The following is a 16,117-nucleotide window of genomic DNA, read 5'->3' as shown; positions in this document are numbered from 1 at the left end:
TCTTTAAAGACTACGTTTGATTTTGACTGAAGAAACCTTTTTGTTAAAACATTTCTGTGCATTTCTAAATATATATGTTTTATACATAAATATTTAACTGTGGACAATGTGCTTTATTTTTATTTCAATTATTTCTTTTTAATCCGGTGCTATTAGTCTGAATGCATAGATGCAAATGGGAGGTTATAATTTGCACACTATACAATCATTTGCCTCATACATTCTGCAATACATGAAAATAACAAACTACACTTTACTTCTGATTTACCTGACATAATATTATTTTACCAATAACTTTCTGCAGTTGTGTAAGGTATATGGAATTCACACTGGTATGAATGTTCATTCAGGTTTATTGAAAAGTATTACATGTAAATGTAATTAAACATAAGTGGCTTTTTAGCAAACTTCGGACATATAAACTTCAAAGCCCATTGCTAGTTGTAGAGTAGATAAAACAATGTACGTTGAAAAATGAACCAGCTTATAAAATATTAAAACTGTGCTAAAATGTCAAGATATTTAAAACTGAACTTACATTTCAGAAGTCTTGCAAATTCATCTTACACTAACAGCAATCTACTTTCAACACTTGTCCCGTTGAGGAGCTAAAACACTTTGCCAGCTATAGAGTGGGCTAACGTAAAACATTTAAAACTGATTGCAAATAGATCTTACACCAACAGCTTCTTTCAACAATTGTCCCTTTGCTGAGCTTAAACACTGAGCCAGCTGAACATAAAACATTTAAAACTGAATCTACATTTCAGAAATTCTATATCTTTTAGTTTTAACAATGGACCCTTTGAACTTGGACAGGCTAACTGGGGAACATACAGTGCACCTACAACGAACACTTCTTCAGCTGTTTTTAAAACAGTGCTTTATGCTCTAGCTGTAAAAAGCAGCAGTTTTAACATTCACAGAAGGCAAACTGCCACATTCCTTAAAGAAGGAAAAGTATAATCTAACCTAAATGAGCCCAAACCCTGTGTGATGTGTACAAATGCATGCCAGCAAATCAATCCGAAAAGATTCAAAGTCCTTGTAATGTCCAGGGATCTTGAGCACCTCAAAGCAGGTAGAAGCTGTTGGAAGGTTTCCTTTAACAATTTTAAAGGTGAGCTCTCGGGGTAAAACCTCCCAACCTGTCCAGAATTTTAGCAGGTTCTTGACCTCAGCAGGTGATGCTGTAAATGCAGCATATTTTAATTCACTTAAATTAAACAATTCACAGAATTATAAATTAAGTAAATTAACAAATGTGGACATTTTTTTCAGAGATTACCAGTTTCAATGAACTGACGGAGGAATCCAGAGATGCAGCATTTGGTTGCTAGGGAATATTCAGAGTCCGAATCCTCTTCCTCTTGTCCAGGCCAGCAAATTGCCTGCAGAATTAACTAGACAGAAAACAAGGAATAATACACAAACATATATATGCACACTACTCACAAAAGTAGGGATATTTGGCTTTCAGTAATTTCATGATGAACCTACAGTACCTGCATGCTTTTACATAAATGCCCTGCTTTCATGAAATCACTGGTGCATTTTCCATAAATTTCACCAGAAAGCAAAATATCCCTAACTTTGAGTAGTGTATTTAATCCATCCAGTTCTATATGTTCCAGAGTTATTTTATTAACAGATCATACTTTGACACTTCACTAAACATTTGATGTAATTATTTAAGTAAAAAGGATTACAGGATATGACATGAATATGAATATAAACATCACAGTAAACACTTGACATATATTTGAACCAACCTCTGGGTTACACTCCATTGTTTCTCTTGGGAAAAGGAAAGACACTGCATCTGGGCGTTGAAGCAAAAATGCCCAAATCGGGGTTTCCTTCAGGCCACGTCTTAATTGTTTGATTTGCCTTGATAGTCGTCCAATTACCTGTTAAAAAAAAAAGATTTATATACAATTAAATGTATACAGCAAGAATAGTCACAATATTTACATTATTGATTGATTTATTACATTTAACTGCCTTTATATTCAAAGATCTGAATAGTCCTAATACATTGCTCTTTAAAAAGGATGTCATTGCATTATTGCATTGTCAATTTAAGAGTGTTAGTCAAATTCACAATAATACATGTTAAGCACAATTATTTCTGGGACAATATATTGTTAAAATGAGACAGTGAGACCCCAATTCATCTACATACATGTATGAGAGGAAAGTCTTACAGCATGGATGAGCATCTTTTCAAAAAGCCATCTCCTGTTGGTATTAGTAACACCGGGTAGATCCCAGGCATATGCCAAGACTTGCACTTGATTTATTTCTTGCTCCGAAAGTTCAGACTTCTCAAGCTTTAAGAAACAAAAAAAGAATGGGGCTTGACAATTACATAAAGGGTTTCATAAAGAAATGTTAACAGTATGTATACAATTAAATGATAAAACACTGAATCTATAAAGGGTTAACTTACAAGCTTGACTGTATCACGGATATCCAAGTCTGGACAGTCGTTTAGTTGTACAGTTGCAGTGTCAGGATTTCCTCCCAGTAGTACATGCACGAAAGCTGGACTTAAACCAGATAAGCATGGTCCTCCGTGTATGAAAGAGTGTCCCAGAATTCTCCCAGCAACAACAAAGAGATCACTGTCGACAAGAAAGGGGGAAGATGATGGCACCAAGTGGTCCGTTTCTCCCTCAAAGAGTTTGGTGACTCCAGCGTTTGCTGAAATAAAGAAATTAATGTCATTTTTGTGAAAGTGCACCTAAATGCAGTGTGTATAAATCTTTTCTTATTAATGATCTTAATTAATTACCGAGGTTTACAGAAAATCCAGACTTCAGTTTTTCAATAGAGTTTGAGAAAAAGAATCGTGTAATACCTTCACCAACTGCACAATCACCTGTGAGAACATTAATTTGTCATCATAACATGCAGTCCTTTACAAATCTATTGCTTAATATCACTTATGTAAATGTTCTGTACCTTCCAATATGCAGTGCAAAGGCCGAGCCCATTCCACATGAGGCTTCTTGTAGAAAGAGAGAAGAGACCTATCTCGCTCTGCTGGAGTGCTTCTCATGTCCATGTGCATATTCAAAGGTGTCTCTGTTGCATGATTATGAAGTTGTCCCTCTCGAAACTGAGACATAGCCTTGGTGGGGTCTGGGACTGACTGCCAATCTGTGGTTTGAGAAATATGAATAAACCGTGAGAAACAAACAATCTATAAATCATAAGTAACAGAATTAAGACTTGTCAGATTAAATTTTGTAAATATTTGTAAAAAGCATGCAACACCAACCCTCCAGAGGTTTAAAACTACAGCTGGGCAAAGTTATGTCTGTAACTTCCAAACTTCTGTCAGGAGCACTATATTGATAAAAAAAAAAAATCATATCTTCAAAAAAAGTGACTGTACATGGGAAGGAAACCATTTTAATTGTGAAAAGAAAGTCAATGTATAAATTATTTATTCCATGTCATTTCGGGCAAAACTAATTCCACGCTAACATTGAGATGTTTAAATATTCAATGTGTTTGGCAACAGGTCATTTTAAATAATGAAAAATCAATATATACCTTTCACCACATGAACTTGCATGAAGTTCAATGGCCTCGGAAGGGAAATGTTGCAAGCATATTGGACAGGTGTGATTAATAGGTGCTGAGAAAATGAAGGCACAGAATTAATTCACATTTTAACAACTAAGATTCGATACTTATACAAGTAGTTTGAATGTATTTTTTTCTTGATTTACACAAAGTACTTACATTTGCTCCCTTTCTGCTCATTAATATCACAGCCTGATTCTTCTACACAGTCCTCCACAACTGTGACTTCACAAAATTGGACATGTTTAGCCAGGACTTGGAGTGGGTACATTGTTTTGCACTTCTGACATAAAGCTTTTGGCATGTTGCTGAATGATTCAGATGTAGGGGGTAGTGGTGTAGTGTCCAGCTCTTCTTGAAGTGGTGCTACATAAAGTGGACCTTTACTAGCTGATTTTAGAATTTTGCCAGTATAGCCACAATCTTCTGGCACCACGAGTAATAGCTTCCTGCTTCCCCATCCCCCTAAAGTAACATGAAGAACAGAAAAAAGAGGGGTTTTCAATTGTGAACGCATCCTTCAGTTTGAAGAAAAAGGAGAATGGATCAGTTTGAAACCTTTTTTACGAGGTCCTGCCATACAAAGCTTCAAATCATCATACCAAGGAACATTCTCAATCTTTAAAAAATCTTTGATACAAAGAACCATCTAATCATGCTAACATTATTTGATTTACAGGGATTTACAAACCACCACTGAAGAAATACCTTTTGTAAGTATTTACATAAAGAAACATAAAACAAATACCTGATGCTTTGTAAAGAAGCCAGCCACTGGTTACGGTCTTGAGCTTTGGATACAATAGGTTGAGTTGTTCACTTATCTGTATATATATTAAAACAAAACAAAACACATACATAAAATTGAACACAAAGTAGTTCAAAGATGCCACAGAAATGCCACAATGAATGTAGCAACACCATTTGCCAAAAAAGCAGACCAGAACACCCATGCAAAACTTAAAACTGACAGTAAAAGTTCATCACATCGCCCTACCTCTTCATGTGTTGCATCTTCTTCAAGAGTAGCAGTCCTTCGTCCTAAACCAGCCTGTAAATGCTCCAACTGCTCTGAATCTTTTGGTGACTTTTCATACTGACTTGGAAAGAGATAAAATTGGACACTTATTTTCTTATTTTTTTTACATGGAACTGCCTCCTGGTTACTTCCTCCTAAAAAATGTCTATTGGCCTTCCTTTTGCAGTAAAGTCCTGGAAAAGCCCTGAGAAGATAAAAAAAAAATCCAAACTTAGGAGTATAGAGAGGTAAATAGTTAATTAAGTTCAGGTCAATAGTTCAGGTTAATACACAACCTTGTCATTTCTGTCCGAACTGTAGGTCTAGGGGCCTGCTGGTCTGGCCTTTGACCTCCCTGTTGCCTGGAAGTTTAACAATACAAACAGTTATTTAAACGGTTCGCGAATAAGTTATGCAACAAACCAATTGTTTCACATTATATGCATTAAGCCTTAACACCGAACCTGCTATTATCCTGCCTGGAGCTTTGTTCAGCCATGACTGTAGTCCCAGGTCTCTCATGTGATGAAAGTAGAGATACTAGGTGTCTTGCAGAGCGCAAAACCTCAGCATGACTCCCCTATAAATAAAAAAATATATACCAGCAATTTAATAATCAACCCAGTACCAAATGTTCCTTTCATTTGCTTGCTCCTTAAATCAGTTATAATATTCTGTTGGAAATTAATTTAAAAAAATCATGAATAGAAAGAATCAAGGTTATAATCAGGGGGTCCTTTGAAAACATGCAAGGTTCTTTTATAGATACATTTTTTATTTGTATTTATTTAATTACTATATGCTGGCCTATTGCCTACAAAATCAGTTGTCCTCAGATAGCAGATAAATAATTTTAACTTTATTAAAAACATATTTGCACTACTGTTTATACAGGTTCTGTTTATACTTGCACTGTCATTCCATTTTAATCACTATTGCACTATTGTCTTCTGTCTCACGTATGTCTATGTGTGTCCCTATTGTACATAGTGTCTCCCATTCTTTTTATTTATAATCTTATAATCTTTATAATCTTATTTTCTGTACTTGCTGTATTTTTTGGGGAGGAGAGTAACAATTTCAAGTCTCTCCTGTACATATGCAGCATCAACAAAAAAAAGAATCTACTCGACTTGACTTAATAGAATTGACGTGTCTACCACATGAAAGTACAAAAAAATAAAAAAGGTTTGCACAGTACCGTAATCCGGAGAGCCAGTCGGTTTAAATTATGTATAACATGTCCGAAACGGATCAAATATGGACGGACGAAAAACGCAAATATGGAAATTATGATTCAGAAATGTTAATAAACAAGGCATATTTCGCCCTAATTGTCTATTTTCTGAAAGGAAACACAGCTAAATCGGTAGATAACTGTAAACCAGAGACTATATGCCTTAAAATAGCATATTGGGTGTTTATGTTGATCTTATAATTATTCATAAACGCAGCCGGATATTAATTGACATTTTTCTGGCCCGCCGGAGGGCCAGGGCGTATTAATAGGTTAAGAAATTCATATATCTGGTGAAAAGTATAACATGCATAAAACATCCAGAGGAATCCAGAGATGCAGCATTTGGTTGCTAGGGAATATTCAGAGTCCGAATCCTCTTCCTCTTGTCCAGGCCAGCAAATTGCCTGCAGAATTAACTAGACAGAAAACAAGGAATAATACACAAACATATATATGCACACTACTCACAAAAGTAGGGATATTTGGCTTTCAGTAATTTCATGATGAACCTACAGTACCTGCATGCTTTTACATAAATGCCCTGCTTTCATGAAATCACTGGTGCATTTTCCATAAATTTCACCAGAAAGCAAAATATCCCTAACTTTGAGTAGTGTATTTAATCCATCCAGTTCTATATGTTCCAGAGTTATTTTATTAACAGATCATACTTTGACACTTCACTAAACATTTGATGTAATTATTTAAGTAAAAAGGATTACAGGATATGACATGAATATGAATATAAACATCACAGTAAACACTTGACATATATTTGAACCAACCTCTGGGTTACACTCCATTGTTTCTCTTGGGAAAAGGAAAGGCACTGCATCTGGGCGTTGAAGCAAAAATGCCCAAATCGGGGTTTCCTTCAGGCCACGTCTTAATTGTTTGATTTGCCTTGATAGTCGTCCAATTACCTGTTAAAAAAAAAAAGATTTATATACAATTAAATGTATACAGCAAGAATAGTCACAATATTTACATTATTGATTGATTTATTACATTTAACTGCCTTTATATTCAAAGATCTGAATAGTCCTAATACATTGCTCTTTAAAAAGGATGTCATTGCATTATTGCATTGTCAATTTAAGAGTGTTAGTCAAATTCACAATAATACATGTTAAGCACAATTATTTCTGGGACAATATATTGTTAAAATGAGACAGTGAGACCCCAATTCATCTACATACATGTATGAGAGAAAAGTCTTACAGCATGGATGAGCATCTTTTCAAAAAGCCATCTCCTGTTGGTATTAGTAACACCGGGTAGATCCCAGGCATATGCCAAGACTTGCACTTGATTTATTTCTTGCTCCGAAAGTTCAGACTTCTCAAGCTTTAAGAAACAAAAAAAGAATGGGGCTTGACAATTACATAAAGGGTTTCATAAAGAAATGTTAACAGTATGTATACAATTAAATGATAAAACACTGAATCTATAAAGGGTTAACTTACAAGCTTGACTGTATCACGGATATCCAAGTCTGGACAGTCGTTTAGTTGTACAGTTGCAGTGTCAGGATTTCCTCCCAGTAGTACATGCACGAAAGCTGGACTTAAACCAGATAAGCATGGTCCTCCGTGTATGAAAGAGTGTCCCAGAATTCTCCCAGCAACAACAAAGAGATCACTGTCGACAAGAAAGGGGGAAGATGATGGCACCAAGTGGTCCGTTTCTCCCTCAAAGAGTTTGGTGACTCCAGCGTTTGCTGAAATAAAGAAATTAATGTCATTTTTGTGAAAGTGCACCTAAATGCAGTGTGTATAAATCTTTTCTTATTAATGATCTTAATTAATTACCGAGGTTTACAGAAAATCCAGACTTCAGTTTTTCAATAGAGTTTGAGAAAAAGAATCGTGTAACACCTTCACCAACTGCACAATCACCTGTGAGAACATTAATTTGTCATCATAACATGCAGTCCTTTACAAATCTATTGCTTAATATCACTTATGTAAATGTTCTGTACCTTCCAATATGCAGTGCAAAGGCCGAGCCCATTCCACATGAGGCTTCTTGTAGAAAGAGAGAAGAGCCCTATCTCGCTCTGCTGGAGTGCTTCTCATGTCCATGTGCATATTCAAAGGTGTCTCTGTTGCATGATTATGAAGTTGTCCCTCTCGAAACTGAGACATAGCCTTGGTGGGGTCTGGGACTGACTGCCAATCTGTGGTTTGAGAAATATGAATAAACCGTCAGAAACAAACAATCTATAAATCACAAGTAACAGAATTAAGACTTGTCAGATTAAAATTTGTAAATATTTGTAAAAAGCATGCAACACCAACCCTCCAGAGGTTTAAAACTACAGCTGGGCAAAGTTATGTCTGTAACTTCCAAACTTCTGTCAGGAGCACTATATTGATTAAAAAAAAAATCATATCTTCAAAAAAAGTGACTGTACATGGGAAGGAAACCATTTTAATTGTGAAAAGAAAGTCAATGTATAAATTATTTATTCCATGTCATTTCGGGCAAAACTAATTCCACGCTAACATTGAGATGTTTAAATATTCAATGTGTTTGGCAACAGGTCATTTTAAATAATGAAAAATCAATATATACCTTTCACCACATGAACTTGCATGAAGTTCAATGGCCTCGGAAGGGAAATGTTGCAAGCATATTGGACAGGTGTGATTAATAGGTGCTGAGAAAATGAAGGCACAGAATTAATTCACATTTTAACAACTAAGATTCGGTACTTATACAAGTAGTTTGAATGTATTTTTTTCTTGATTTACACAAAGTACTTACATTTGCTCCCTTTCTGCTCATTAATATCACAGCCTGATTCTTCTACACAGTCCTCCACAACTGTGACTTCACATCTATGACATGCCTCTCTCAACTAGCCGGAAAGCTAAGGTACTGAAGCTCATTTCGAAGCTTAAAGCATCACAATTCACAGCATAATGTACATTTGTCCAGAATGTCGACAGTCACAATTCACAGAAGTAAAGAAGCTAATTTGGCATCTTCGTGAAATACATGCATTGTCAAAGGGACTGAACTTCATTCTTATTTGCAGCCAGGATGGTTGTCCAAGGACTTACCACAACATCAAATCATTTACTAAGCATCTTTACAGAGATCACCAGTTAACATGTACCACCGTGCACTATTTGTTACTTCACATACTGTACTTGGCCTAACATATAGAACAGGTGGTGTGCTGCCAAACCAAACACAGTGGAGAATGTTTGTTTGGTACGGTGACCCTGAAGTGCAAAACAAATTAACATGTCAGAAAACAAAATTACAAAAACTAAAACACATTTACAAAACTTAAAACAAATTTACAAGACGCAAAACACTTTTACAAACACTGAAACACTTTTACAAACACTGAAACACTTTTACAAACGCTGAAATACTTTTACAAACTCTGAAACACTTTTCTGACGGAAAGGGAGGGTCTAACACACAGGAAGTGCTTGATGCGGACCCTCCTTGTCAGTCAAGCTGCGTTACGATGAAAGAGTGGAGTTATGGACGCTAAACTATGTTTTGTGGCACGTATTTTAGCAGCAGCAGTAAATACTTAAACTATCCCTGTCCTGTTGCTACCCCCGCCGCGGGGTTCACCTAATACCCCGGGGGTTCAGCTAATGCCCGGCGGCCATCAGCCACTGCCCCCGCCGCGGGGTTCAGCTAATACCCCAGGGGTTCAGCCACTGCCCCTCGGTTATCAGCCACTGCCCCCGCCGCGGGGTTCAGCTAATACCCCAGGGGTTCAGCCACTGCCCGGCGGTTATCAGCCACTGCCCCCGCCGCGGGGTTCACCTAATACCCCGGGGGTTCAGCCACTGCCCCTCGGTTATCAGTCACTGCCCCCGCCGCGGGGTTCAGCTAATGCCCGGCGGCCATCAGCCACTGCCCCGCAGTTATCAGCCACTGCCCCCGCCGCGGGGTTCTCCTAATACCCCGGGGGTTCAGCCACTGCCCCGCGGTTATCAGCCACTGCCCCTGCCACGGGGTTCACCTAATACCCCGGGGGTTCAGCCACTGCCCCGCGGTTATCAGCCACTGCCCCCGCCGCGGGGTTCAGCCACTGCCCCGCGGTTATCAGCCACTGCCCCCGCCACGGGGTTCAGCTAATGCCCGGCGGGCATCAGCCACTGCCCCGCGGTTATCAGCCACTGCCCCCGCCGCGGGGTTCAGCTAATGCCCGGCGGGCATCAGCCACTGCCCCGCGGTTATCAGTCACTGCCCCCCCCCCGCCGCGGGGTTCAGCTAATGCCCGGCGGCCATCAGCCACTGCCCCGCGGGGTTCAGGTAATACAGTACAGGAGTGGCTGAACCCCGCGGGGCAGTGGCTGAACTCCGTGGGGCATTAGCTGAACCCCGCGGCGGGGGGGGTTAGTGACTGATAACCGCGGGGCACACAGGAAGTGCTTGATGCGGACCCTCCTTGTCAGTCAAGCTGCGTTACGATGAGAGAGTTGAGTTATGAACACCAAACTATGTTTTGTGGCACGTATTTTAGCAGCAGCAGTAAATACTTAAACTATCCCTGTCCTGTTGCTACCCCCGCCGCGGGGTTCACCTAATGCCCGGCGGCCATCAGCCACTGCCCCCGCCGCGGGGTTCAGCTAATACCCCAGGGGTTCAGCCACTGCCCCGCAGTTATCAGCCACTGCCCCCGCCGCGGGGTTCAGCTAATACCCCAGGGGTTCAGCCACTGCCCCGCGGTTATCAGCCACTGCCCCCGCCGCGGGGTTCACCTAATACCCCGGGGGTTCAGCCACTGCCCCCGCCGCGGGGTTCAGCTAATACCCCAGGGGTTCAGCCACTGCCCTGCGGTTATCAGCCACTGCCCCCACCGCGGGGTTCACCTAATACCCCGGGGGTTCAGCCACTGCCCCTCGGTTATCAGTCACGGCCCCCGCCGCGGGGCTCAGCTAATGCCCGGCGGCCATCAGCCACTGCCCCGCGGTTATCAGCCACTGCCCCCGCCGCGGGGTTCTCCTAATACATTAGCTGATGGCCGCGGGGCAGTGGCTGAACTCCGTGGGGTATTAGCTGAACCCCGCAGCGGGGGCATTAGCTGATGGCCGCGTGGCATTAGCTGAACCCCGCGGCGGGGGCAGTGGCTGATGGCCGCGTGGCATTAGCTGAACCCCGCGGCGGGGGCAGTGGCTGATGGCCGCGTGGCATTAGCTGAACCCCGCGGCGGGGGCAGTGGCTGAACCCTGCGGCGGGGGCAGTGGCTGATGGCCGCGTGGCATTAGCTGAACCCCCGGGGTATTAGGTGAACCCCGCGGCGGGGGCAGTGGCTGATGGCCGCGTGGCATTAGCTGAACCCCCGGGGTATTAGGTGAACCCCGCGGCGGGGGCAGTGGCTGATGGCCGCGTGGCATTAGCTGAACCCCCGGGGTATTAGGTGAACCCCGCGGCGGGGGCAGTGGCTGATGGCCGCGTGGCATTAGCTGAACCCCCGGGGTATTAGGTGAACCCCGCGGCGGGGGCAGTGGCTGATGGCCGCGTGGCATTAGCTGAACCCCCGGGGTATTAGCTGAACCCCGCAGCGGGGGCAGTGGCTGATGGCCGCGTGGCATTAGCTGAACCCCCGGGGTATTAGGTGAACCCCGCGGCGGGGGTAGCAACAGGACAGGGATAGTTTAAGTATTTACTGCTGCTGCTAAAATACGTGCCACAAAACATAGTTTAGTGTCCATAACTCCACTCTCTCATCGTAACGCAGCTTGACTGACAAGGAGGGTCCGCATCAAGCACTTCCTGTGTGTTAGACCCTCCCTTTCCGTCAGAAATCGCAGTTTGTAAAAGTGTTTTAGCGTTTGTAAAAGTGTTTCAGCGTTTGTAAAAGTGTTTCAGCGTTTGTAAAAGTGTTTTAGTGCTGGTAAAAGTGTTTCAGCATTTGTAAAAGTGTTTCAGTGCTGGGAAAAGTGTTTTGCGTCTTGTAAATTTGTTTTAAGTTTTGTAAATGTGTTTTAGTTTTTGTAATTTTGTTTTCTGACATGTTAATTTGTTTTGCACTTCAGGGCCACCGCAGTTTGGTGAGATAATTCACATCATACCACAGGCTGATGCTGAGTCCTTTTTGATGTTTATCTGGATTCTTTCAATTGAGTACTTTGATGAGCATTTTTATGCATATGTCCAAGGGCGTAGGAGCGGGCTTGATATTGGGGGGGACACATTTGCCAATATGAACCCAAGCCCACCCAATAGTTTCCTAGAACAACATTTGTGGAAATTACTTTTAATTAAAAGTAAATTATTATTATAAGGTGATTTTACAACCTAAACATGTTACTCCACATTACAGCTACTGTTGTTAGAAAAAATATGCAAGCAATGTCTGAGTTATCACCTAATATTTAAAATAATATAACAGATTGTTATTATTGTTATTATTATTATTATTATTATTATTATGTATTGGCATGTCAATTCTGTTGTATATTTACATTTTCTCCTGCACTTTTATTTTTTTCTACTGAGAGCTCTTCTTAAGATGGTGTCCTTTTATGTAAAAGAATGTAACTTTACGTTTCATAGAGACTTTTATAAACGTCAGGATATGTGGTCTTACTGTGAAATACAAATGAACAGAAGTCACGTTACAGCAGTGTTTCTCAACCCAGTTCTTATATATTCTACTGCATATTAACACTGTTCTGCATATTCTAGAGCTTCCTCTGGTGGATATACATGATTAATTTAGGCTCCATAGGGGGCTAAAGGATTTTAACAGGTAAACTCAGTAAATGACTGTTTATTAGCTGATCAGGTGGAAAACACTAGTTTAGGGCAGTGATCGGGGTTAAGTAACTGCTTTAAACTACCAACTTAAAGTACTGTACGAAATTCTGGCGATCATCTACATCCAGCTTCTAGATAACTAGTTAGTTAAATCAATTTTCGTTCATTATAGCTCACAGTAAGTCCTGTAATCCTAAATGAATAAACAGTTTGAAAATTAAAGTGATTAGCTGATCAGGTACAGGGAAACATTATATATATTTTTTATTTTTTTCCTTTAACCCTGACTCCCAATCTAGCTAATTCCAAAGATAAGCTTACACACTAACACAGCTGCAGTTTATTAATCACAGTGGGTTTAAACTGTGTGCTGATTCAGAGACGTGTATTTTTAACCAGCTATCAGAAACATATCATCACAGTTTAAGTGGTTAGCCTATCGTTACCTTTCTTTTATAAAAATCTCCGTATATCCAGATCTGTTTTAAGATCAGCTGAAGCTGCTGCGTCCCGATCCCGCTGCTAAATCTCACAGCGAGGGGGCGGGGCTTCCCCAACAGCAAACTGCCTCTGCTCCGCGCGCCGCAAAACCAGCAAGCTGATTGGCTGTTTCTACTGAGAGGCGTGACTTAATACCTGAACCGGCTCCGTGATTGGTCCGGTCTGTCTCCTCATTAATAGTACAGCTGACCTGAGCGAACTGATATAATTTTTGGGGGGGACAAATCCACCTGTTTCTAATATTGGGTGGGACATGTCCCACCCATCCCCCCCGGTTCCTACGCCTATGCATATGTCAAGCGAACCAATGACTATGAAATGATCAGCTTAGATGATGCTTCAGATGTTAGGCCTCTTGATGTACTAGCCATTTACAACACAGACAAGCTGTACTTGAATCCAAGATCCAAATTGTTTAGCCTCACGTTTTGTAGTTCTGTTTTTATAAAAAGGGAATTTTATTTCTGTAATGATGTTCAATGTTAAATTTATCAGGTTTTCTAAAAATACGTGAGAACAGTGAACAATTGTGACTAATTTTATATGAGCTATGTTTTATACACCCCTTTACTGTTTGGACTTTTGTTTTTAGGTGTTCATTATCACAAAAGACAATGAATTAGTCACAAGCATGCATGTTTTTACATTTAAAATATCTAAAAAACATTGAGTTAATATATTACTTATACCAAACGAAACTGATTTTGAACTGTAACAAACATGACTGTTTTTACATTTAAAATGTTACAAACACGTGAATGTTAATTCATTGCTAATTCCAAAAGAAAATTGAACCATATATAGGCATGATAATAAAAATGGAATTGAATTAATTCGTTTCATGCTTTTTTTTAACATATTTGATACATTATCTTGATTATGCATAATCAACACAAGTTGTGTAAAAAATTACACATTTGTGAGTTCATTAGCCTGACACATTTAGTGTGTAAAATTGGATTACACACTGGATGTGTCAGAATCAACACAACATGTGTCGTCTCTGAGCACACTCCCACAATGTGTTAAAATTCGACACAGTCTGAGTCATTTTTGACACATTTCTTTTTAGAGTGTACGTAAAAGACTTCCTAAAATCAAACTTGGGTAAAGGGAGGAACTAGAAGAGTTTGTGATACAGGGAGGAAAAAAGGAGGGAAAAAAATAAGCGAGCCAGAGCTCAGGGTAAAAACTGGCATAGATTTATTTTTATGCAAACTAAGATCCAACACTGAGTGACTGTAGACAGGTGTTTCAATTTCATTGTCCAACCCCGGTATGTCCCAAATGTGTCTATAAACTGGGTATAGGATATGTATGATATCTCTATAAATTTTATAAAACATATTTTCTTTTTGTTTGTTTTTTTTTTGTTTTCAGCTCAGAAAGTCATTTTGTTACATTTGTAATAATACTTTTTATTATTTTAAGTAATGTCTTTTTGTCCACAGATCTTTCAGACACATCCCATGTAAAAATGTCCCCAGAGCTCGTCAAGCTAGTCATACGGTCAGGTTATTAGAATAGGCAGCAGTGACTTCATTTAACTCACAATAGAAAAAAGGGCAATTCTGTTTATATTCTTTTTCCTAAAGTTCATATTAATACTTGTAAAGGGTTAATCATTTAGTGGGTGTTAACATATGAACAGCTCAGGCATGAGGGATTGTGGTAGCTGCCTACCGTTTCATACACAGCCAGTCTATCTCTGCTCTCTCCTACTGGTATGCAGATTAGCTAAGTGTCAAACGGTCAGGTTGTTACCGTCATTTAATGGTCCATATTATGTCAATTTACATTTGAGATTTGTAGGTATAAACATACACATATTCACACACATTTTTTCACAGTTTATTTTTTCACCTGCATATCCGATTAGCCTAAATTTTACCCTGTATATTTAATTCCCAGCGCCAGAGAGCTTTATTTTCGTGATAAATATTTCTTAAAACTGCATTGACACTAATGTGGTGACGTGTTTGTGTGTGTTGTGTTGGTACATGTAGATCAGGTGCAGCAGTGCTGCTGGGGTTTTTAAACACAGGGTTCAAACACCTTTTACAAGGTAAAATTCAAGCACTTTTCAAGCACTTTCAAGGCCCATTTTCAAGTTTTTTTCAGCACCTTTGAGCAAAGTGGTAAATTAATGATAACGGTGATATCTCAAAACTGTGATTCAGCGATAATCAATATATTGCAAAACTATTCTCCACACTTCACAGCGACTGAGCTACTGAGAAAAAAAAACACTTCTATGTAAGTAAATAGCAGGAGTTATGGATTTATTGGTGTCAGTTTCACACAAGTTAAATACCAATGTTCTCAAAATACTGAGTATCTCAACATAATGTGTATCCAATAAATTTCGTTCCACTTCACGATTGAAAGATTATTGATCTACTGTTCGAATTATGATGTATCTGGCATGATACGTCATAAAGAAGAAAAGGAGATCCAGTCCAAAATTGTAGTTCCGTCAGATTTTATTCAAAGAATCTTCTGAGCAAAACATCAAATACATCAAAAATTGAGTAAAAATTTTGGATACATCAAAAATTGAGTAAAAAGATTATTGAAAAATTGAATTGAAATAAAAAGGTGAAAATAAGAGGAAAACCCCAAAGGTGAGAAAAGTTGGGGTTTCCAGAGTTCTCGGCTGTGTGAACAGGACCTGTGGCTCTGTAGTCCCTCTCGGGAGAAGCTCTCCCGCCCAACTCTACTCTTCTTCCTAGACAGAGAGTCTAATAAAAACAGGCATTCGCCTGGCCTCAGTCTAATAGTGTGTGAGGAGGCTCCTCACACCCCCCGGATCCTGATACTGATAAGCAGTTATTCATCCTATACGTCAGCCGAGAACTCGGTCACCCCAACCTTATCAGACTATAGATTACATGTACAGAAACTCATGGTTCTGCTGGAAAAAATCAATCATGCTAAGTTGCTAGAAAAACGGCCTTGCTTTGAGCACAAGGACACAATATACATACATTCTAAGTCACAATGTGAATCATCATGAATCG

At 39.8% G+C, this 16,117-nt stretch overlaps 5 protein-coding genes across 6 annotated transcripts in view; 2 read left to right on the top strand and 3 right to left on the bottom strand.

The window, feature by feature from the left end:
- Nucleotides 1-16,117, top strand: part of LOC125801347 (zinc finger protein 271-like) — a 773,213-nt gene that overhangs the window by 207,319 nt on the left and 549,777 nt on the right. The gene's annotated exons all lie outside the window — the stretch shown is intronic.
- The window catches only part of LOC111194581 (zinc finger protein 239-like), a 693,226-nt gene that overhangs the window by 127,332 nt on the left and 549,777 nt on the right, over nt 1-16,117 (top strand). The window lies entirely within an intron of this gene.
- Nucleotides 1-16,117, bottom strand: part of LOC111190112 (zinc finger protein 271-like) — a 119,959-nt gene that overhangs the window by 38,980 nt on the left and 64,862 nt on the right. The gene's annotated exons all lie outside the window — the stretch shown is intronic.
- On the bottom strand, nt 336-5,529 carry LOC125801151 (uncharacterized). The gene is made up of 11 exons (XM_049477355.1): nt 5,080-5,529; nt 3,757-4,062; nt 3,565-3,649; nt 3,287-3,354; nt 2,968-3,165; nt 2,798-2,884; nt 2,453-2,706; nt 2,208-2,333; nt 1,773-1,910; nt 1,289-1,403; nt 336-1,190 (listed from the first exon to the last, which is right to left on the bottom strand). Exons 1-11 carry the CDS (start codon nt 5,135-5,137, stop codon nt 973-975), a joined length of 1,653 nt encoding a protein of 550 aa, XP_049333312.1. The 5' UTR covers nt 5,138-5,529; the 3' UTR covers nt 336-972.
- LOC125801632 (uncharacterized) lies at nt 5,946-8,783 on the bottom strand. The gene is made up of 10 exons (XM_049478406.1): nt 8,625-8,783; nt 8,433-8,517; nt 8,156-8,223; nt 7,837-8,034; nt 7,667-7,753; nt 7,322-7,575; nt 7,077-7,202; nt 6,641-6,778; nt 6,164-6,271; nt 5,946-5,960 (listed from the first exon to the last, which is right to left on the bottom strand). The coding sequence occupies exons 4-10, from the start codon at nt 8,000-8,002 to the stop codon at nt 5,946-5,948; spliced, it is 894 nt and encodes a 297-aa protein (XP_049334363.1). The 5' UTR covers nt 8,003-8,034; nt 8,156-8,223; nt 8,433-8,517; nt 8,625-8,783.

The sequence above is a fragment of the Astyanax mexicanus genome, chromosome 4, assembly GCF_023375975.1.
Source record: "Astyanax mexicanus isolate ESR-SI-001 chromosome 4, AstMex3_surface, whole genome shotgun sequence".
Classification (NCBI taxonomy): domain Eukaryota; kingdom Metazoa; phylum Chordata; class Actinopteri; order Characiformes; family Acestrorhamphidae; genus Astyanax; species Astyanax mexicanus.
The sequence above is the reverse complement of the archived record's forward strand: the minus strand, read 5'-3'. Positions and strand labels throughout refer to the sequence as shown.

What these genes read in the sequence shown, in the direction of transcription:
- LOC125801151 (XM_049477355.1), bottom strand. Translation starts at nt 5,137, where the DNA reads ATGAGAGACCTGGGACTACAGTCATGGCTGAACAAAGCTCCAGGCAGG. An exon ending in TAGTTTTAAACCTCTGGAGG is followed by an intron (nt 3,166 to 3,286) that starts GTTGGTGTTGCA and finishes CTCAAACCACAG; the next exon opens with ATTGGCAGTCAGTCCCAGAC. An exon ending in CCGTCAGTTCATTGAAACTG is followed by an intron (nt 1,191 to 1,288) that starts GTAATCTCTGAA and finishes CTGCATTTACAG; the next exon opens with CATCACCTGCTGAGGTCAAG.
- LOC125801632 (XM_049478406.1), bottom strand. Translation starts at nt 8,002, where the DNA reads ATGTCTCAGTTTCGAGAGGGACAACTTCATAATCATGCAACAGAGACA. An exon ending in TTTGCACTGCATATTGGAAG is followed by an intron (nt 7,754 to 7,836) that starts GTACAGAACATT and finishes ATGTTCTCACAG; the next exon opens with GTGATTGTGCAGTTGGTGAA. An exon ending in CAATGGAGTGTAACCCAGAG is followed by an intron (nt 6,272 to 6,640) that starts GTTGGTTCAAAT and finishes TTTTCTGTCTAG; the next exon opens with TTAATTCTGCAGGCAATTTG.